The 23881-nt window shown below is 45.8% G+C and overlaps 1 protein-coding gene across 1 annotated transcript in view; it reads left to right on the forward strand.

Annotated features, from left to right (window-relative positions):
• Positions 1 to 23881, forward strand: part of LOC126443031 (zinc finger protein 497-like) — a 115536-nt gene that overhangs the window by 41208 nt on the left and 50447 nt on the right. Inside the window, exon 3 of the mRNA XM_050090877.1 lies at positions 4437 to 4508. Within this exon, the coding sequence (XP_049946834.1) occupies positions 4437 to 4508 (72 nt within the window). The remainder of the gene's footprint in view (positions 1 to 4436; positions 4509 to 23881) is intronic.

Consider the following 23881-nt stretch of genomic DNA (forward strand, 5'->3'; position numbering starts at 1 on the left):
GAATACGACGACGGACACTGTGTTTCCGTTACACCCTGACGACGTGGACGGCGACTACGTCAGCCAGGTGTTAACCGGAGCTGAGGAAGCTCGGCAGTTAGGTCGACTCCGCACGCTGCGGGCCGAAGGTACGAAGCGAGCCACCGCCCTCTTCTCTACCAGCCTGGTGACCTCGTCTGGATCTTCAATCCTGTTCGGAAGGTCGGTCTCTCCTCAGGCGCTACTTTGGACCTTATGAGGTTGTAAGATGTGTCTGATGTTGATGACTTGGACTCCGACACGAGATGACGAAATATCAAGAGATAAGCTCTACGGAGAATCCTGCATCCCGGGGTAAATTCGAAGCTCCGGCGACCGGCAACGAGCAAAAGGTTACGAAGAGGCGTAGCGGCGAAAGAAGTTCTGAGAAGATCTTCGCCGCCAGGGCGAGCATCGGTCATCGGGAGTCTGAGTAGGCAGGACCGATGCCTCGTTCCAAGGACTAGCAGGACGTGACACCGAGGCGCTGTTCTCTTAAGGACAGGGCAGTGTCGCGCAAGAAGCTCAGTAGCAACGTGGTGTAGTGGTTATGATACTGAACCGTAGCATGGAGGGTCGTGAGTTCAAAACTAACTTACACTGTACAATTTTAATTTCTGTATTCGGTTCGAGTACATTCTAGAAGTATCCACAAATGTCAAGAATCATTGTACTGGAATGTTCTCTAAACATTGCACGTGGGAAAAATATATCTAAAAACAAAGAAGCTGTAACTTACAAAACGAAAGCGTTGGTATGTTGATGGAGACAATAAAAAACACACACAAAATTCAAGCTTTCGCAACACACGGTTGCCTCATCAAGAAAGAGGTAAGGAGAGGGAAAGACGAAAGGATGTGGGTTTTAAGGGAGAGGGTAAGGAGTCATTACAATCCCGGGAGAGGAAAGACTTACGTTAGGGGGAAAAAAGGAGACACACACACACACACACACACACACACACACACACACACGTGTAAATGCAAAGAGGTTGGGCAGAGATGTGAGTTGAGGCAGAAGTATGGAGGCAAAGATGTTGTTGAATGACAGGTGAGGTACAAGGAGCAGGAACTTGAAACTTGAAATTACCGGAGGTTGTCTTCCCATTACCCACCAGGCGTCAACCTCTGCTAATTTCAAGTTTCAAGTTGCTGCTCCTTGTACCTTACCTGTCATTCAACATTCTTTGCTTCTGTACTTCCGAGGTGGAAGGACTGACATCTCTGCCCAACCTCTTTGCATTTACATATGTCTGCCTGTGTGTGTATATATCTGGATGGAGGTGTGTGTGTGTGTGTGTGTGTGTGTGTGTGTGTGTGTGTGTGTGTGTGTGTACCTGTCCCTTTTTCCCCCTAAGGTAAGTCTTTCCGCTCCCGGGATTGGAATGACTCCTCTCCCTTAAAACCCACATCCTTTCGTCTGTTCCCTCTCCTTACCTCTTCCCTGATATATATATATTAGTGTGTGTGTTCTGGCTAGAGGCAGTTCGCTCCGCGCTCTTGTATGTGCAAGTGCTGAATAAACCTTCGTTAAGTGAAGTTAGTGTTCGTCATTCACCTAATTACACCTTCTTCTAAATGACAATACCTAGAAAGTGTATCTTTTCTGTAAACATACATTCTTTTAAAATGGAAAAATGGCTGTGGCGATTGAAAAACTGAACGTGGAGTAAATTACCAAGTCAGTGGTGGTCACTGTGGGATTGTAGTGCGAGTTCTTAGAGAGAGATAGCATTTTGAAAGGTTTCCATACCGACAATTGAACAACACCTGTGGTAGCACACACACACTAAAGGAGAACACAAGTGCAGACACTAGCGATGTGGATTCTGAGTAGTAATGAGACAACTGACCGTAAAAGGTTGTGTTCAAAATGACCACGAGCAGTGGCTATAGATGCTCTGTCTAGTATGGAACGACTGCTACACACGTGCTGGCATTTCAGCGGAGCTATCTGAGCAGGTTGCGGTAATACGTCAACTGTGTATCGTCAGGCGTAGCTGGGTGCCCGTGTAGGCAGTGTCTTTAGCTTTCCCTACTCAAAAATATCTACACGCACCAAATTCCAGGAATGGGCTGTTTGAGCTACAAGTCCTCCACATCCGATCCGACGATTTGGTCAGTTTCTGAAGACACGCTGTAGTGTAGCACCTCGCGCACTACGGGCTGGCCGGCCGTCGTGTCGGTACCGCAGGTTCTTCCCGGTCTGCAGAGGAACGTCTTCTGTCGTCTGTGGAAGATGGTCTGTTAGGAGACTGTGATACTCGTGTGCATTCAGTGTTCCGTCTGTGAGCTGACGGTTCACTATCCCACACCACACGCTTAAACTCCGTGGAAGCTGACGTACCACCTGTCCAACCCGACAGGTATCGTCGGCAGACCGACAGTTGCAGGTCTTCGCAGTTCGCCCGGTCGCGATCGGTAAATACGGTTTCGTCGCTAAACGAGACACGTTTGGAGTATCTCGTCTTAATGCCCGTGTACAGAAGTTAATACGATTCTCGTAATCATTTCCACACAGCTCTCGATGGAGAGTGTACTGGTTATTACCTATCTCGTTTCTTAGATAACTGAAAATTTGTGGAATCTTACGCGGTATATTGTGGTAGGACCACACTCTTACCACGTGAATGAGAATAATACGAGTAGTTCCAGCACAGTTCCAACACAATTTCAGCAAGACTTATTTATTAGTAGCTGCTGAAAGATTACACACTGCAGATCTGGTATGTCTAGGGGTTCTCGAAGTTTTGTTTGCAAAATAATCATTCCAACAAGCATGATTTGGGTTTTCTTCCTGTTTGAAATAAACACTACCGGATCTGAAATACTTTCAGCTAAAAATTATATTTATTTGTACTTTTTGTTAGTAACTACACCATTTTCACTACGAACATTGATACTCTAAATGCATTATGCTGCACTTGTCACGTAAACACGTCCATCTACCTCCAATACAAAGAAGTGGAGGGCAAGCCAACATGTGCACGGAAGTTGCAGACATTCCTGCATTCCAGATTCTTTGGCCTACTGACCTTAATAAACTCCAAAGGTACATACATATAAATAAATACATATAAATATACAACATTTAACATCTCAAACGAACCCATTATTTATCATAAAAGAAAATATTCATAATTAAATAAATTAAACACGTTTTCTGGCAACATAATGAAGTTACCTTAACTCTTTACTGTGGGCATCGTGCTTTTCGCATGAGATAAACTTCATCTCCGACAGTTAATTATATTACAATAGAGACTAGAGACGGATAGGGACGGAACCTCCATCTGTGGGGAATGCGTGAGTCGTGCCGCTCCCTCGTGCAGTTCTGTGGGAGCTGACGGACGTGCAGATCGGCTGTAACAGCAGCACCAACATTAATTCTTCCCCTATTCTGTCCTCATTTGTTTCCTTCTGTTGCACTGCCTACGTCTTACACTACCACTTTCACGTAACTGCTCTAAGAGGTCGATACATAGCTGCCGAGATTCTCGACATGTGTTGTGATACTTTACCTCGTACACCGTACGAGAACGAGGTGCGTTCTTCCTACACACTCCGTACACCGTGGCGCGTCAGCTCTTTCTGCGTCGGCAAATCCCGCCGTCGACTCGCGACCTCCTGCTCAGACTGTCACACACTGTCGAGTTGCAACGAACTCGATGAACACAGGAGCGCACTGTAAGAAAACGTAACATAACATCACCGCACTGAGCGACTGGGCAGGTTCGATGGCACAAACAGATGTGTGTGTGGAAGCTTTTCTAAATACGATATCTCGTAAATGACTCGCACTAGAATCCTGCGACAACCACCACTGACATTCTAGTTTACCCTACTTTTAGTTCGTTAATGTCAATAGGCATTTTTACATTTAAGAAAGTGTATGTTTGCACAAAAGATAGACTTTAAGTATTATTTCAGTATGTTTATTGGTGAAGAGTAGAAGCCCCTGACTACGAGTCAATTCTGTGAGAACTGAAAATCGATAGCACTTTCCATTTCTGCAATTTCTGAGGAGTAAGTTAAGGCGATTCACCCTGTACACTAGAGTTGCTGAAAAATTAAAATACGCAACTTTCTTCGGCCCACGCACATACACGCGCATGCCCCATCAGGTCAAACGTTATCTCTAAGCCTGTGGTAGCTCTGTAACAGTGTGGGCTGTTTGTACGTATTTCTTGTCATTATCGGGAAAGATCCTCCAGTGTGTGCGTGCAGTTTTGTAAAAATGGCAGTACAGTACCGGCAATAACTTTCTAGCGGTCGAATTTCCACATTTTCCGGAGCCTTCACAATATACGTGGGCCCTGATTGACCTCGGGTGCACTGCGTCGGCGCGAGATTATTTTTCCTCTCTGCCTGCCCGAGTTTCTCTCCGTGTTCTCCATATTTGGTTTTTTTTCCTTTCAGGAGTCCGAGTGTGAAGACGAGGAGGCGGAGGCAGTGGTCGGCTGTGACCCGCTGTACGTGAAGCAGGAGCCGGTGAGTGGAGCTGCGTTCTGCCCTGCCCTGGGGATGTGGCTGCGTTGCTGCTCCAATATTCTCTCTCCCTCTCTCCCTCTCTCCCTCCCTCCCTCCCTCCTCCTATTCTATCGCATTAATTCTACACTATCTTGAGATCGATCAGGCAGAATTTGTATAGTGATTTCACAAACATTTGTAATTTTGTTTATGCAATATTTGGATGTAGTTTGCACAAGCAAATGGTTATCATGTGGTACACAGTGTAATCAGAAATTACTGGCTGTTCGAATTGATATCAGACCTCAGAATACACACAGTATACGCAGCAAGTAGAGGGTGACTCAAAAGAATGAGGAATTTTGGAATGGAGATCAATCTGTAAGCACAATTACGCCACACATATTTCTTTATGTCAGTGTATAGTACAGAGTGTCCCATTATTGATGTCACGAGCATTTTTATTTCTCAAATATCGTATCTAATACACGAGCTCCCCCTCGTGTAGTGGTTAATAAAAAAGAAAAAGAGAAGAAAAGCTTGAAAATGTGGGAAGAAATGGTGAATGGAAAAGGGGTTTTAAAATCGTTAATAACCTTGAAAAAGCGAAAGAATGAAATGCAAATCGCACTTCGTATTACAGAAAACTTATCGCACTTCCTGATCCGGAGAAGCTGTTGTTGGGGTGGTCCTTGTGGCGTTTCTGAGCAAAAGTCAAACCAATCTCCACTACAAAAATTATTTGAAAGAGAACAGAGAATAACCGAATGTGATTAACAGGGGGAAATGGCGTAGATAAGAGTTCATCCTTTACCATGTTAACATGTCTTCTCTTGTGCGGCGTCCAGGTCTTCTTCCCCAAAAATCTGCTTGATTTCTGCACGAAATGTCGTAGCTACTCCGAAATCTTGCAATAAATTTCATTGTCCAGGCATTAGTAATGAATACAAATGAAAACCATCTTGATGTTGAATGCAATGTGTTTTACGTTGCTTCCCTCCTCTAAATGTCAAACAAACTTCCACAATACGTCTGCACATCAATAAGTTTTTTCGTCTTCATCCGACCAAGAATAGCTAATAAGTAAGTTAAGCTTCCGCTCTCAAAGACAAAAGACGGCTAGAAAACAAATAGTTACAATTTCAGTACCTTCATTTTCTTATGTATTTCCTCTACATTTTCCTGCAGCCCTACAGGAACATTGTCCGTGGCTCGAGCTAACATTTTGCTGGGAATCCGGGAGGTTTCCTCTCAAATTCTCACTCTGTCCTCCAGTGGTAGCAGGTCGAGTGCGATAGACCGTGCCGTTGAGGTGTTCGCACGAGGAAAAAAAATGGGACGACGGCGGGTCGGGCTGTCTCGGAGACCGCACCGTGTCATCGTGCCTCGGAATGACGCGGTTACTGAACGACCGTCGATACGTCGCCGACACCCGTACCGTGCCGACAGTGCCGTCGCGTGGAAACCGAATGTCGAAAGGGAAATGGGGGCAGCTCGTCCGCGACAAAACTTTCTGTTGCGGCAACGTACCGAACAAGTGCTACGGTGGTCGCACACCGATTACCATCCTCGGACGAGTAGGGGTTTGAAATGCTGCACGATGACGTGGTGCACAGTGCAGTCAGCTCGCGGCAGTCAGTGGACACACGTGTAGCTGACCTGGACATTGCCGAGATCAGGAGTGAAAATTCTGGCTATCGAGAAGGCCACTGAGGTAGGAGTGAGCTCTGTCCGACATCCACAGCTCGTCGACGAAACAGTTACCGTCGCAGTGTCGCACTTTTCCTAACGTGTTATAATGGTCGCCTAGTCGTAGATATTGCTATAATCGCACTATTTCACTCCCATTTACGGAGCTTGTTAGCACCTGATGTTAGGTTGGCGCCATTAAAGTGCATTGTGGTAATCGCTGCTGCTTGCTGGATCGCTGCTGTGTCTCGATGCTGATGCGGGCTCTAAATCTGGTTGTCTAGGGGTAAAAAGATGAGGTCCCGTGTTTTTGATCTGCTTTTGATGATAAATAATGAGCGAAACCAACAAATATTTAAACTTCAAATATTTATTACTCTGGTGGCCATCTTAATTCCACTGTCCACCAAAGACAATGACTCAACTCAAAGTAGCACTTCTTTTACACGTTCTTTGCAACCTTTATCCACCTCGAACAATAACACACACACACACTTTACCAAAGTGACATTCAGACTCCGCTCCCGACCCTTCTTGCTGCTTGTATTTATAACCTTGTCAAAGAACTACTAAAACGAGATATAGTTTATAAGTCACATGTACATCTGTCATCGTAATTTGTGCAGAAAAGTTATTAATTTATATCGAGTGACATAATTTAACAGGTTATTAAAATGACAGACAGATTAGTTAACTTGACAGAATAATTCTTTGTTACAAAAAGGCCGATTTTTAGAAGTTTGTCAATTGATTTCTCTAATTTGCTTAAATAAGTAAATAACATGAATTATTAAGAATTACATCGGTTTTCGTCTAAAATAAAAGTGTTTACGTGAATAATGAGTGAAAAGGGTCCTAGTGAACAAATAAGTTTCACTGGGTGATTTTTATTTAAGGAGATTCAAAATACGTGAGTTGACCACTATTTTTCGTACTTCATTTATTTAACATGAACTTAGTGTTTTTACATGATGACATTTGCTGTATCAGTGATCAAGTGATATTAACTTTTGTGTGGGTCAGTTATTCAGTATAATTTAATGGGCTGACTGTTTATGGAGACATGTTATGCAATCATTGTTAACATAGACAATAACTTTTCTATAATCATAAATACTCATTAAACTGGTTGAATTTGGAGGGTATCGCATACTTCGGTTAAGTGAAGCCTTTAATAGGTTCCGCCACAGTGTGTTCTGCGTACTGTCTGCGCGTTAGCAGCCCGCTGGGTCGAAGTTGCCCAACGGCCTGCGGCTCGTACGGACGGAACTTTGAATCCACTTTCAGCGTTTGTAAACACTCGAACAGTGCAACTGTAGAGACTGTGTGTGACGTCGAACGGTAGTCTAGTCAAATAGCAGATATGCCTTGCAAAAGGTGGGGTAGAAGAGTTTTTTTCTTTCAACTCGTTCATATGGTTGGAAAGATTAGAAAACCGAGTTTTGCCAACAAAATTTCGCTTGGGAAAACTTTCTGCGGTCAAAAAAAACTTGGAAATTTGGGCCTTTCTTCAGTTTTTTTTCAAAATAAGTTTTTTGCTCCTATCGCTATAACGTCTATTTTTCTATTTTAAAGAGCACAAAATTTTCTACAAATTTGATTCTTGCCATTTTTTTTCTACTCCCAATATCTAAGGCGCTACAGCACCTCAAAAAATACGAGCTTTTCAAATTTTGAGCATAGTGGCAAGATACCTTAATTTTGGACACTATTTTTTCAGTTTCTGTTTGTGTCGTATAAATACATTATACATTATGTTATATGTTGGAATTTACCACCTCATTTTCAGGTATTCAATTTCTCTGCGTGCAACAGAGGATTGCTGGGCACCGACCGTTCTGGGTGTGTAATACTTGTAATGTCGCACATTAGCGCACTTGAGACAGATCTGGGCATCACTTCCAACGTTTTGATGGGCCAGGTTCCTCAGTGTCACCAGAAATACCTTGAGTTACGGATTCAGGGTCTGTGCCTAGAGTTGATCCCAGATTGACCTCTTCTTTAAACAGCGAGTCAGCCTCAGCAAGTTCGTTGATTTCGTCAGCGGTTTCCTCAACATCCTCCATAACATCTTCTTCACTGTCTTCGTATAAAAATTTTCGCACGTTTTCACAGTTGACCCCAATACATTTCTTGCAAACTGAAGAACATTTCAAATCCGCTTTTCTGCAGGACCACGCTCCGCCACAGTTCAGCTTGCATGAGCATGAAACAATGTGAAGGGGTGCTTCAGGTGCTGGATCTTGGCTCCTTATAACGGGTATTGGACCGTGGTCACTGTGATTCCAGCCCCATTTCTCAGGAGGTTCCCAGTTTCCCATCCAACTTTGGACTTGTTGGTAAGTCCGCAACGAATGATGATGTACAGTATCTTATGTAGGTGGCAACCGTGCAAGGTTCAGTTTGCTTTTTGTGGCAGACTTGGCGAATAGCTGGTACCGCAAATGGTCTAGTGTGTGGGAACTGCTCACACCTCCACTATACAATGCGATAGTAACCTGTTCTGCTATTACTATTTCTTCACGGGTAGCATGTGGTTTATTGAACGTGCAAAGCGCTGAGGTTAGGTGTTCATTTTTCGCAACAGTATTGCAGCACTTAATTTTTCCTTGACCAAAAAAAGACGATGTTGTATCACATCCGCTAAAGGCGTGAGTGAACAGAATATATTCACTGTCAAACTTGTAAGATGCAGTAGAAAACCACTTGTCTTCTGCCTTTCCTCTTCCTGGCTTTAAGAAAAATAAGTTTTCAATGCCTTGCCTCAAACTGGTCATGAGCACATGCAGGTCAACATCTTCTCCTACAATGACAACACTTCCAAAATCTTTGGTTCTTGAAATGGCAGATGTTACATTCATAACGTGAGCATCTTCTTGTGCCTGGTGCACTTCAATGCTACACTCCAGAAATTCCTTTTTAAGAAGTGTGATCAAACGCATCTTGTTTCGTTCGTTGTACAAGAACTTGTTCTGAGGGACTTGGTTCACCATCTCTGATTCAACCACAACGTCAACCGAAGAATGTTTTCTGGACCTACGAATCCTCTCAGCAGTCTTTGTGCTACATTTGACTCCCTCACATGGATACATAGCAAATTGAGATCCAAAATGACGTTGCAGGTAAGAAACATAGCTTTGGGCTGTTGACTTGAAGCAAACATTTCGAGTCCAGGTCACTTTGTGGATAAGGTACCCTCCATCAATGGCAAAAAATTTACTCGGTGCACTTGACTTCACATCTTCCACTGGAACGAAGGCATTGTAGAATGAAGATTTTGTTCCTTTTCGCATGCATTTTTCTGAGAATAGGGACACTGGGTAAGGAGCAAGCATTTTTAGCACCACAACATATACTGAATGGAAGCGACTCCAAACTGTAGGACCCTTATTGTTGTGTGCTAATAGCTGCCAGCGCACTGTGAACAATCACCAGAGATAATTGCCTTCCGCCCGCCAAAGAATAAATACGCTTTTGTCCGCTAAAGAACAATTCCTACATACTTTTTCTTATAACTGATCATTAACGTCAATCAACTGTAGAAAATGTACGGCACCTGCATGCAATCGTATTACATATTGTAACACAAACTTCACGCAATCCGACGTGAATGTGTTCGCAGTTACTGAATATGATGCTGTTTGTCCTGGCCCTGCAGCAGAGTGAGATGGTAAATTCCAATGAATAACATGATGAGTAATATGTTTATACCACACTAATAGAAACTGAAACAAGTGTTCAAAAATTAGGTAATTTGCCACTTCGCTCGAAATTTGAAAAATTGGTATTTTTTGACGCGCTGTAGCACCTTAGATACACGGGTAGAAAAAAACGGTAAGAATCAAATTTGTAGAGAATTTTGTGCTCTTTAAAAAAGAAAATAGACGTCAAAGCGATAGGAGCAAATGAAACTGAGTTATTTTGAAAAAACTGAAAAAAGTCCGAAATTTTCGAAGTTTTTTGACTGCAGAAAGTTTCCCCAAGAGAAATTTTGTTGGCAAAACTTGGTTTTCTAACTTTTCCAACAATATGAACGAGTTAAAAGAATAAAATCTTCTACCTCACCTTTTGCAAGGTACAAGTTTTTTGTCTGTTTCACTGGACTACAGAGCACTGTGGGGCTATTACAAATGCATTCCGTACGGCACCGACATTGTCTCCAGTAGGAGCGTTTCGAGGTTTCCCTGCAGGTAGCCTCTTCAGTGCAAAACCGTTCGCTCCGAGGTTGCGGACCCGGGTGTCGGTCGCACGTGCCGAGGGAGTGTGACTGCGGAGTACGGTGTCGAAACGACGCCAAAATTGTCGTCGCGCTGCCTCTGCACTTCCGTTCTCGTGATAGGATTTAACCGCAAAGACGTGCTGCACTCTGTTACGTTGCTCTGTGTTTACTATTTACCAAGTGGCGAGGCAGTGCGACCGGCATTCTGTATATCGTTTGGTGCCAGCCACCTCGTGGCATTACCGTGACAACTTTGTGTTTCCCAGTCTTCTGACTCACCGCCTGTATGTATAAATATCAAAAATGAGACAGTCGGTACGACCCATTTCCTTAGCGACAACTATTTTAATTACACATTCTAATCACATCGATTGCAGAGTATACAGGGTGTTACAAAATGGTACGGCCAAACTTTCAGGAAACATTCCTCACACAAACAAAGAAAAGATGTTATGTGGACATGTGTCCGGAAACGCTTAATTTCCATGTTAGAGCTCATTTCAGTTTCGTCAGTATGTACTGTACTTCCTCGATTCACCGCCAGTTGGCCCAACTGGAGGAAGGTAATGTTGACTTGGGTGCTTGTGTTGACATGCGACTCATTGCTCACAGTACTACCATCAAGCACATCAGTACGTAGCATCAACAGGTTAGTGTTCATCACGAACGTGGTTTCGCAGTCGGTTCAATGTTTACAAATGCGGAGTTGGCAGGTGCCCATTTGATGTACGGATTAGCACGGGGCAATAGCTGTGGCGCGGTACGTTTGTATCGAGACAGATTTCCAGAACGAAGGTCTCCCGACAGGGAGAGGTTCGAAGCAATTGATCGGCGTTTTAGCCTATGACTCGTGACTGGGGAAGATTTAGACAGACGAGGACACCTGCAATGGACGAGGCAATTCTTCGTGCAGTTGACGATAACCCTAATGTCAGCGTCAGAGAAGTTGCTGCTGTACAAGGTAACGTTGACCACGTCACTGTATGGAGAGTGCTACGGGAGAACCAGTTGTTTCCGTACCGTGTACAGCGTGTGCAGGCACTATCAGCAGCTGATTGGCCTCCACGGGTACACTTCTGCGAACGGTTCATCCGACAATGTGTCAATCCTCATTTCAGTGCAAATGTTCTCTTTACGGATGAGGCTTCATTCCGACGTGATCAAATTGTAAATTTTCACAATCAACATGTATGGGCTGACGAGAATCCGCACGCAATTGTGCAATCGCGTCATCGACACAGATTTTCGGTGGACGTTTGGGCAGGCATTGTTGGTGATATCTCGATTGGGCCCCACGTTCTTCTACCTACGCTCAATGGAGCACGTTATCACGATTTCATACGGGATACTCTACCTGTGCTGCTAGAACATGTGCCTTTACAAGTACGACACAACATGTGGTTCGTGCACGTTGGAGCTCCTGCACATTTCAGTCGAAGTGTTCGTACGCTTCTCAACAACAGATTCGGTGACCGACGGATTGGTAGAGGCGGACCAATTCCGTGGCCTCCACGCTCTCCTGACCTCAACCCTCTCAACTTTCATTTATGGGGGCAGTTGAAAGCTCTTGTCAACGCAACCCCGGTACCAAATGTAGAGACTCTTCGTGCTCGTATTGTGGACGGCTGTGATACAATACGCCATTCTCCAGGGCTGCATCAGCGCATCAGGGATTCCGTGCGACGGAGGGTGGATGCATATATCCTCGCTAACGCAGGACATTTTGAACATTTTGTGTAACAAAATGTTTGAAGTCACGCTGGTAAGTTCTGTTGCTGTGTGTTTCCACTCCATGATTAATGTGATTTGAAGAGACGTTATAAAATGAGCTCTAACATGGAAAGTAAGCGTTTTCTCACACAGGTCCACATAACATATTTTCTTTATTTGTGTGTGAGGAATGTTTCCTGAAAGTTTGGCCGTACCTTTTTGTAACGCCCTGTATATACAAATTTTATTTAATAGCCACCCTTTACAACTGAGAGTGCCGAGGTCGTCCTTTTTGGAGGATTTTAGTGGGCAGAGTATCCTGTGTTTGTCGATCTTGCGCTGTCAGTTGTAATACACTTTCGAGTGCGAGCACCGTTACGGTGTGAAGCAGAACACCGACTCGCACAGTGATGCGAGGGGCACGGCACACCGGAAAAGCGGTCTCGGGTCGGGTCGATCTGGGGAGGAGACAGAACTGCGAGAAGGAAATCGGCCGCACCCTTTCAGAGGAACCACCCCGGCATTTGCCCCAAGCGATTTAGGGAAATCGCAGGAGAAACCTAAATCGGCACACCGGAAAAGCGGTCTCGGGTCGGGTCGATCTGGGGAGGAGACAGAACTGCGAGAAGGAAATCGGCCGCACCCTTTCAGAGGAACCACCCCGGCATTTGCCCCAAGCGATTTAGGGAAATCGCAGGAGAAACCTAAATCGGCACACCGGAAAAGCGGTCTCGGGTCGGGTCGATCTGGGGAGGAGACAGAACTGCGAGAAGGAAATCGGCCGCACGCTTTCAGAGGAACCACCCCGGCATTTGCCCCAAGCGATTTAGGGAAATCGCAGGAGAAACCTAAATCGGGACGGCCGGACACGGGATCGAACAGTCGTCCTCCCGAATGCCAGTTCGGTGTGCCAGCCACGGCGCCACCTCGCTCGGTTTGCGGTCCCGGACGGCCGTCGTGTGCGCGCGGGTGACGGCCGTCTCTGTCAGACGCCGTCCACCGTGAGGGCCTCCGGGTTTCGATCGGAGCCTGCTGCACCGGCCCAGCTGGGAGGCGGGTGAGCCGCCCTCCTCCCGGCTCATCTACATTTATACTCCGCAAGCCACCCAACGGTGCGTTGCGGAGGGCACTTTACGTGCCACTGTCGTTACCTCCCTTTCCTGTTCCAGTCGCGTATGGTTCGCGGCGAGAACGACTGCCGGAAAGCCTCCGTGCGCGCTCGAATCTCTCTAATTTTCCATTCGTGATCTCCTCGGGAGGTATAAGTAGGGGGAAGCAATATATTCGACACCTCCTCCAGAAACGCACCCTCTCGAAACCTGGACAGCAAGCAACACCGCGATGCAGAGCGCATCTCTTGCAGAGTCTGCCACTCGAGTTTGCTAAACATCTCCGTAACGCTATCACGCTTACCAAATAACCCTGTGACGTAACGCGCCGCTCTTCTTTGGATCTTCTCTATCTCCTCCGTCAACCCGATCTGGTTCGGATACCACACTGATCAGCAATACTCGAGTATAGGTCAAACCAGTGTTTTGTAAGCCACCTCCTTTATTGATGGACTACATTTCCTAAGGACTCTCCCAATGAATCTCAACCTGGAACCACCCTTACCGACAATTACTTTTATATGATCATCCCACTTCAAATCGTTCCGCACGCATACTCCCAGATATTTTACAGAAGTAACTGCTACCAGTGTTTGTTCCGCTATCATATAATCGTACAATAAAGGTTCCTTCTTTCTATGTATTCCCAGTACGCTACATTTGTCTATGTTAAGGGTCAGTTGCCACTCCCTGCACCGAGTGCCTATCCGCTGCAGATCTTCCTGCATTTCGCTACAATTTTCTACTGCTGCAACTTCTATGTATACTAGAGCGTCATCGGCGAAAAGCCGCATGGAACTTCCGACACTATCTACTAGGTCATTTATATATACATTGTGAAAAGCAATGGTAGCACGCCAGAGGTTACTTTAACGTCTGTAGACGTCTCTCCATTGATAACAACATGCTGTGCTCTGTTTGCTGAAAACTCTTCAATCCAGCCACACAGCTGCTCTGATATTCCGTAGGCTCTTACGTTGTTTAACAGGGCCCCGAGCTCCCGGCACTGCCTCGGTCGGCGGCATTTAGTGCGGCGGTCCGCCACAGCTGTGGACGGCTGTTCGGGAAGTGGCCCTGTGCTACCGAGCCGAATGGCACACGTGTTACTGTGTGTTCAGACGATCTGGATATTTCACACCTCAGAATATACAGCCAGCAGTGGAACAGTTGCACTGCAGATCGTTTTATAGTACATACCCTTTCAAATTCTAAACATGGCAGGGGTAAAATACAGGGAGCGAAAGGCTATTTACAATTTGTACAGAAACCAGGTGGCACTTATAAGAGTCGAGGGGCATCAAAGGGAAGCAGTGGTTGGGAAGGGAGCGAGACAGGGTTGTAGTCTCTCCCCGATGTTATTCAATCTGTATATTGAGCAAGCAGTAACGGAAACAAAAGAAAAGTTCGGAGTAGGTATTAAAATCCATGGAGAAGAAATAAAAACTTTGAGGTTCGCCGATGACATTGTAATTCTGTCAGACAGCACAGGACCTGGAAGAGCAGTTGAACTGAATGGACAGTATCTTGAAAGTACGGTATAAGATGAATGTCAGCAAAAGCAAAACGAGGATAATGGAATGTAGTCGAATTAAGTCGGGTGATGCTGAGGGAATTAGATTAGGAAATGAGAAACTGAAAGTAGTAAAGGAGTTTTGCTATTTGGGGAGCAAAATAACTGATGATGGTCCAAGTAGAGAGTATATAAAATGTAGACTGGCAATGCCAAGCAAAGCGTTTCTGAAGAAGAGAAATTTGATAACATCGAGTATAGATTTAAGTGTCAGGAAGTCGTTTCTGAAAGTATTTGTACGGAGTGTAGCCATGTATAGAAGTGAAACGTGGAGGATAAACAGTTTAGACAATAAGAGAATAGAAGCTTTCGAAATGTGGTGCTACAGAAGAATGCTAAAGATTAGATGGGCAGATCACGTAACTAATGAGGTGTTGAATAGGATTGGGGAGGAGTTTGTGGCACAACTTGACTAGAAGAAGGGATCGGTTGGTAGGACATGTTCTTAGGCATCAAGGGATCACCAATTTAGTACTGGAGGGCAGCGTGGAGGTAAAAATCGTAGAGGAAGACCAAGAGATGAATACACTAAGCAGATTCAGAAGGATGTAGGCTGCAGTAGGTACTGGGAGATGAAGAAGCTTGCACAGGATAGAGTAGCATGGAGAGCTGCATCAAACCAGACCAGTCTCAGGACTGAACACCACAACCACCATTGTTTTATCATTGTTTACATAGAAGGATCCCAGTAAGGGCAGGGTGTATACGACCCGGGACATCTGGGAGAAAACGGCGAAAAACCCGGGAATTTTTTAGAATTCCGGGATTTTTTGTTTTAGTTTTCAGTTAAATTTGTCATTTTGACTGGTAAGGAATAATATTCAAAGAGAGGATGTTACAGTATCCCGCTACTGTAGAATAATAGTGGAGCATTAAAAGATGAACTAGAGAAAAAAGTAAAATAAAAAAGCAAAGGAAATGTGCCATGTACAAGAGCACAACACAGTGCTCATACGAGCATCTGCCAGCAGCAAAATGTGCCGGAGGCATTGGGAAGACTGTGCAATGCTCCATAACAACAAATTGCCTCCGATGAGCGTGACGTCGCAACTGTTTACATTGCAGTTGTTTGAGCAGTTGCGTCGCGTTCTCCCGCTTCTCTCTACTAAAGTGTGTGTGTTAGCTGTATAAGCAGTAGCAGCAAGAAAGATGCTATTGGAAAAATTTTACTCTCGCGCGCAAGCTGCCATATTCACTAGGGGCGAATTTGGGTATCTGCGCCGGGCGGTAATTTCAGTCAAGCATTAATCGCCTTGCAGAAAAATGAAGTTATTTTTGTCTGTTTTGCTAAACAAGAATGGTTTTCATTAATCTTCTGCGCTGAGGCAGTCAATTTATTCGTTACGAAATGCTTGATTCCACACTATTGGCTAGTTTTAACTGTTCTCTGCATTTCATAAGAGCATGTTTTCGTCTTGTTGCAAGTATGGCATTATGCCATAATAAAGAACCAAAAATGAAATAATACTTTACTGGTATTCCAAGAAAATTTACAACCGAATCTGGACGTACGAATGTACGTTTTAAAACGAATTATGCACGTTATACTGGTTCATCAAATTCCGATGCTCTTGGAATATCCTCTGATGCCTTGTTTCTTTTATGACGTAACGTAAGATCTGTTAATGTTTTACACGTACGAACATACGGGCTTCTGAGTCATGATTGACTGAAAACCATTACTTTCAAAGTAAATTTCCTTTTATCCAATATGAACTATGTGCGATGAATTTCTGTAATCGCCCGCATCTCGTGGTCGTGCGGTAGCGTTCTCGCTTCCCACGCCCGGGTTCCCGGGTTTGATTCCCGGCGGGGTCAGGGATTTTCTCTGCCTCGTGATGGCTGGGTGTTGTGTGCTGTCCTTAGGTTAGTTAGGTTTAAGTAGTTCTACGTTCTAGGGGACTGATGACCATAGATGTTAAGTCCCATAGTGCTCAGAGCCATTTGAACCATTTTTTTTTTTTTTTCTGTAATCAAAGAACGTTTGACTCTCATTTAAAAATCAACTGTTTGAGGATGACCATTTAGAAAAATTTCTATCCCAGAAGATCATACATTTATGTCGTTATTAAAAATTTTGCTGGCGCGTTTGTGTACGCGGTACTTAACAGTGATAATGCTATTGGCTGACGACATGACGTGTCCTTTACTGTGAATATCCGCTGATATCGGCTGGCGAGATCACGTGATATGAACTACGACTGGCTTACAAAAGCGCGTTGCAATCTGTATAAATTGATAAGTTTTACAGTTCCGAGGAAAAGTATACTGTCACTTAACACGGAAAAGTGTATTTTCACCCGGGAGAAAGCGTATTTTTAACCGGGAAATCCGGGAATTTTTTTTCTTTCTCCACGCATACACCCTGAAGAGAATACCCTGGGTCGTTCAGCACTTTCCCGGGCAGCGTGTTCAAAGTGTGCGTCCCGGAACAATTTACAAATTACAGTTCAGAGTTCTGTGGCATTATAGCAGATTTGCAGGCATCAGAGTACAAAGTTCCTCGTTCGTTCCGACTCGCTCACTATCCTACGAGCGGTCCACCGAAATCGTCGCGTGGGCCAGGGGATCGGGCTCGTCCGTGGCTCACGGTAGCGGCTCGGATACCGTGTCGAACGGGTGGTCTCTTGCCGGGTGCCCGGCCAGCCGACAGCACGGCCGGGCGAGCGCATCCGGACAGTTTAGTGCGTGTGCCGTCGGCTCGCGTGCCGCCGTCCACGTTATTCGACGCCCGAGTTGTCTGTCGGTGGGAAATTGAACAGTCGCAAGTGGCAGAAAACGAATTGCATTCACTCGAACGGACCGTGCGGTGCGCCCGACTTGGTGCTGACGTCAGTGGTAGAAGGGAAACGCTCGCTGCTCACTGGACTCTGGGCAGGGCGGAGCCGCGCGGCAGGAGGATCCCCGTGTGTGCCACTTTCAGTTCGGCACATTTCGGCTACTCGTCTTGTATACCGAAATCTGGGCAGCGCCCAGTTTTGTCGGAGACCTTGCCGCCACCCTCACTGCCTCACGGACGCAGTGTTACACGGGCTCTGTGGTTTTGTGACTTGTCAGGGCTCTTCCTAAGGCACTGGGCAGGGGGGGGCGGACTTTAATGCACTACTGTCTACCCCAGGTGCGGGGGAGGGGGGGGGCACGCTCTGTTCCCTCCCCCCCCCCCCCTGCCACCACGAGGGTGGCAAGCTGGCTTTTTGTTGGGGTGCCGATGACCGTGATGTTGAGCACCAGAGTCAAACAACAACAACAACAACAACAACAACAGTTGGGGATGCCATTTGGGTGTTGCTACAAGTGAGTGCGAAGCACCGGTCCCTGTCGCACAGTGCATTATTCGTTTCCTCGGCAGCGAACGTGTGGAATTTCAAAATTTCCGTGAGAAGTCAGAAATGGCTTCTGGTGATCACTTGCAGTGTTACGTGACTTTATGCTTAATTACAGTCTTACTATTTTATCAGTTGATTTGTTTTCACCACGTAACGTCCGCAGTCTACGTCCTTCTTCGTTGCTGAGCGATGTATCACTTTTCGTTCTGACGCCGCTACTCTTCCTTTCCTATATCTTTACTACTTTTTATCTATATGAATGATGGACTATTGGTTTTGCCGTTTAACAACTTTTTGATGACTGTGGAAGTATTACAGCATCGGGTCCCACCTAATGTGTCACCCGCCTATACGTTTTACACGAACCTTTCGAGACTCGATCGATCTGTTTACAAAGGGAAAGCAGAATATCTCTTCCTCTGACGTCGTCCGACAGTGACCTAGGAAGCTGGACGCCCTCGCGGCCCGGGCTCTTCCGCGGCTCGCGGTAGTCTGCGGCATTCGTTTTGTTGCTCGCCCACTTGCCGCTACGTCGAACTTTCGTGGTGACCGTCAGGCGACATCTTCCACGTTATCTGCAACGTAAATAAACTTTCTTCCCACAGTATTTCTGAAAACCCAAAAACAAACTTAAAGAACACAATAATAATAACTGCCCTTACAATTTTTCGTATATTTCTTGGTCGCTTTAATTGAGGGGTGGGACAGGCCTAAGCCACATTGTTGTAGTCAGTGTGTTCTGAAATCTCTGTTAGAGTGGATGTACTTACTTCATCGAGAGTGTAAAATGTGTTATGTGCTTTGTTCTGTGTGTAATTTGTAATTAGTTTTGAGAGATTAGCTGGAATGCAATAACATGGATGAACAGTGCTCTGTTGGACAGATCGGACAGAGTCGGACAGGCATAAGCCTTGTGACACCACACAGTGTCAATGGGTACAATATTTGAACCACACCCGAGTCTCTGAAAAGCAGTTGCTGCACTACCACCGATAGGATTATTATATGGAGGTCGGAGGAGCGTGTCGGATACTAAAAAATATTGGCGGGTCGGGTTCCACTTCTTCTCGCAGAGACCCGAAAGAATCTGTCGACATAAAAGTTGTATCGTACTGCATCATAATGTAAGAAGAGTGCGCTGGAGAAACCGACATTGCAGCTACGGTTACAGTGCTCTCCTCCCGGATCTACTCGAGAAGAAGAGAGAGGCCCCTGCAGTTACGGCTGCAATGTCGGTTTCTCCAGTACAGTTTTGTACATTACGACGCGATACGATACTCGGAAAAGTTTTATGTCGGGTGACTCCGGCTGCGGAAGCCCGTGCAGAGGCACGTAGCAACAGCTTCCGAATTGCATCTCTACGGGACGGTAGGCTTTTGCAGACAGTACCGTCACCTGTGACAAAATAGAGAGTCCGCCACTGTACTCCGGAGAGGACGGGGACGAGGGCGAGTGCGAAACGGAGGGAAGCAGGGGCGGCCCACACACTGGACTGCGGGCCGGGAAGCTGTCGGGCAGAGCGCGGCGGACACTGTCGGCGACAGACTGGCGGAGCCGCCCTGCCGAACAGCGTCGCACGCCCGCGTACAAACTCACCGAGCTAAAATGCCGATCTCCCGAACGACCACCCGATAGCTAAAAAAATCTGAAAATAATTTCTAATTATATCACAAGCAAGTCTTTTTGCCATTAGAGTGAGCATTGGGTTTCTCATCGTCCTTCGAAAGCACACTACAAAAATGTTACTGCATGCGAGTGTAATATGTCTGTTTGAGTCGTGCTTTAGCAAGTAAATACACTACTGGCCATTAAAATTGCTACACCACGAAGATGACGTGCTACAGACGCGAAATTTAACCGACAGGAAGAAGATGCTGTCATATGCAAATGATTAGCTTTTCAGAGCATTCACACAAGGTTGGCGCCGGTGACGACACCTACAACGGGCTGACATGAAAAAAGTCTCCAGCCGATTTCTCATACACAAACAGCAGTTGACCGGCGTTGCCTGGTGAAACGTTGTTGTGATGCCTCGTGTAAGGAGGAGAAATGCGTTCCATCACGTTTCCGACTTTGATAAAGGTCGGATTGTAGCCTATCGAGATTGCGGTTTATCGTATCGCGACATTGCTGCTCGCGTCGACCGAGATCCAATGACTGTTAGCAGAATGTGGAATCGGTGGGTTCAGGAGGGTAATACGGAACGCCGTGCTGGATCCCAACGGCCTCGCATCACTAGCAGTCGAGATGACAGGCATCTTATCCGTATGGCTGTCACGGATCGTGCAGCCACGTCTCGATCCCCGAGTCAACAGATCGGGACGTTTGCGAGACAACCATCTGCACGAACAGTTCGACGACGTTTGCAGCAGCACGGACTATCAGCTCGGAGACCGTGGCTGCGGTTACCCTAGACGCTGCATCACAGGCAGGAGCGCCTGCGATGCTGTGCTCGACGAATGGCAAAACATCATTTTTTTCGGATGAATCCAGGTTCTGGTTACAGCATCACGATGGTCGCATCCGTGTTTGGCGACATCGCGGTGAACGCACATTGGAAGCGTGTATTCATCGCCATACTGGCGTATCACCCGGCGTCATGGTATTGGGTGCCATCGGTTCCACGTCTCGGTCACCTCTTGTTCGCATTGACGGCACTTTGAACAGTGGACGTTACATTTCAGATGTGTTACAACCCGTGGCTCTGCCCTTCATTCGATCCCTGCGAAACCCTACATTTCAGCAGGATAATGCACGACCGCATGTTGCAGGTCCTGTGCGGGCCTTTCTGGATACAGAAAATGTTCGACTGCTGCCCTGGGCAGCACATTCTCCAGATCTCTCACCAATTGAAAACGTCTGGTGAATGGTGGCCGAGCAACTGGCTCGTCACAATACGCCAGTCACTACTCTTGATGAACTGTGGTATCTTGCTGAAGCTGCATGGGCAGCTGTACCTGTACACGCCATCCGAGCTCTGTTTGACTCAATGCCCAGGCGTATCGAGGCCGTTATTACGGCCAGAGGTGGTTGTTCTGGGTACTGATTTCTCAGGATCTATGCACCCAAACTGCGTGAAAATGTAATCACATGTCAGTTCTAGTGTAATATATTTGTCCATTGAATACCCGTTTATCATCTGTATTTCTTCTTGGTGTAGGAATTCTAATGGCCAGTAGTGTACAAAATATTTTATTAAATTTTCTCTTTACACATATATAAACCGAGGTCCCTTGTTTGCTTCTTTTTGTACGTCTGGGCTTGTCTCGGGAACTACTGCATAGATTTTGATACAGTCTCAGAATTCCTGCGACCGATATTGCGCCGGCACCGTACCGATAACAGATAAAAATCGTCGAGATTCTGTTTGTATACGTAGTCGTGTGTGTACGGAACCCGCGGTGCACGGGTTTCTGCTCTCACTCGGCCAGTTTTTTTCTGTCGTGAACACACTTTATAGTTGCCGGCTGACTTCCCTTAATAGTAACTCCGTACTGCTGCTGCCGTTCAAAGAGTTACTTACTACAAAGATGATGTTTTCCAGCGTCAAATTTTCGGAAGTGAAATAACCATTGCCGGCATAAGTAAATAGGGTAGGGTAGGGTAGGGTAGGGTAGGGTAGGAAATGCGGACTCGCACCGGATATAAATCGGAGTGTGGGGAAGTCTCTAACGGAGGTACGCGTCGGAAGTGTCGTCGCGTACGGAACTTGAACTGCGGACAATTAGCGGGTCACACAGAAAGAGAAGAATAGAAGCTTTTGAGGAGTGGTGCTGCAGAAGAATGCCGAAGAGAAGAGTGGCAGATCGCGTAGCTAATGAGGAGGTAGGGGAGACTGGGGCTAGTCGGCACACTTTTTACTTTACGGTTTTTCTGTTGTACTCCCCACTTTTTTTATGCTAGATGCTGCAGCTAGTGGTAGCCTGTGGCTGTTAATTAATGATGAAACTGTCACACAGAATTGCATGCTGAATTCGTAAAAGAATAGTTTACTAAAACTTCACATCTGTTTTCCAATTTACCTCACATGTCAAAGTTGGGACACGTGCTGAGGTAAGTTGGCATGTTTAACAGGCTCTGAGGAATAAGCACAAGTTAGTAACTCAGACACTTTTATTTCAATTGCTAGTACACTTTGTATTAGTGTCTGTCAAAATGGCAACAATATTACACTATTATTAAGTCAGTAAATGAACGTAGAAAAGTTACACGATAATAAAATAAAAAATAGCAACGATATTGTAAAATCGCAACTTCGTGTCCACTGAGAAGGTAGCTCAGTTGCTCACTCGGACTGTCGGTTTTACTTTTCGCACAATTTTGCTTCTGTTATACCGAATCGACTCGGGAACGTCGGGCCGTCTCCGAAATTTATTTTCTTTCACCGTTGATGAAACAAATATTTCATCACCGTCAATTTCCCATACCTTTCCAGGATAGAGATACGGACTACACTTCACCGTCGTGACGTCATCCGCGTCTTCTCGAACAACATCCGTGCCGTTGCCTTTAGTGGTCGGCGCTGGTGGGCGTTCTGGAGACGGAGAGTCGGGCCCGTAATTCCTCTTGAGTGTCCGTACTCGGCGAGAAATCGAGGCTCCTCAGAGTCGGAGTAGCTTCTTATATCTGACGTTTCGTCTTCACATTCTGTTATTTGTGAATAATTTCTCTGACAATGTTTTCCGTTCCTCTTTTTCTTTGCGTTTCAGCCCTTTTGCCTGTCTTCTCTGAAATAGGCCTACTCGCTTACTGTTTGTCAGTACACTTTTGGTGGGGGTCACTGTCAGGATAGCTGTGTGTGTCCTTTTCCTGTCACGGTTGCACAGTTTTCGTGGGTGTGCTTTTGGAAAAGGACAAATTTCTTCTGGTGTTACAATTCGGGATGACGGTGGCGTGCTTGGAGTAGCTGCACCAATGGAAGACGAGATGCGAGGACTCTCTTGAGCAGGCGGATCAGTTATGTCGGCATTCACAGTCTGGACACCGCCAGGAGACGGGCGGTCGGTGACAGACGGTGGCGGAAAGTCGAATTCGTGAAAGGTGTCGGGACTGAAAGGGCAAATACCACTTACTCTAAACCCTGCAGTCGTATTGGATGGGTTTGCTGAAATTTTGTCATATGATGACATGATGGAGACCGTGGCTGTTGTTTGAAGACAAATGTTGATGGTGTTGGGGCAGCAACCAGCCACAAATTTACTTTCAGTTCCTTTATTCAAAGGGTACCGTTACCGGTTTCGAATTGTTGTGATTCACGTAATTCACATGCAACGAAAATCTGTAACGCAACCATCTGTGTGTGGCTTGTTTATAATTGTTTTATTTATATTTTAGGACAGTTAATCTGTAAAAACACACCAAATGTCATAAACAAAGCGTGTAAACCGTCTGAGGATGAATCACAAGGATTCGAAACCGGTAACGGTTTCCTTTGAATAAAGGAACTGAAAGTAAATTTGTGGCCGATTGCTGTTCTAACACCATCAACATTGGATGGGTTTGTTGCAAGCAGAAAAGCTGTGTACACGATGCTAGGTATGTCACAAATTGAAATCGTTTGGCCAGGACGGTTACTCGTCCGGGCTTTGTGAGCGGTACTGACTGGCCGAAACGGACTCCGGTTCGGAGGCTGCAGTTTCTGACTGCAGTGTGGGGGGGGGGGTGGGGGGAAATGACAGGACGACGACCCCACTTTCTTTCAAATAGACAAATGTGTCGCGGTTGTCAAGCAGCAGAAGTGTCGGGCGATCTTTCGAACTAGAATAGCGAAT

The sequence above is a fragment of the Schistocerca serialis genome, unplaced genomic scaffold (genome assembly GCF_023864345.2).
Source record: "Schistocerca serialis cubense isolate TAMUIC-IGC-003099 unplaced genomic scaffold, iqSchSeri2.2 HiC_scaffold_1420, whole genome shotgun sequence".
NCBI classification, from domain to species: Eukaryota; Metazoa; Arthropoda; class Insecta; order Orthoptera; family Acrididae; genus Schistocerca; species Schistocerca serialis.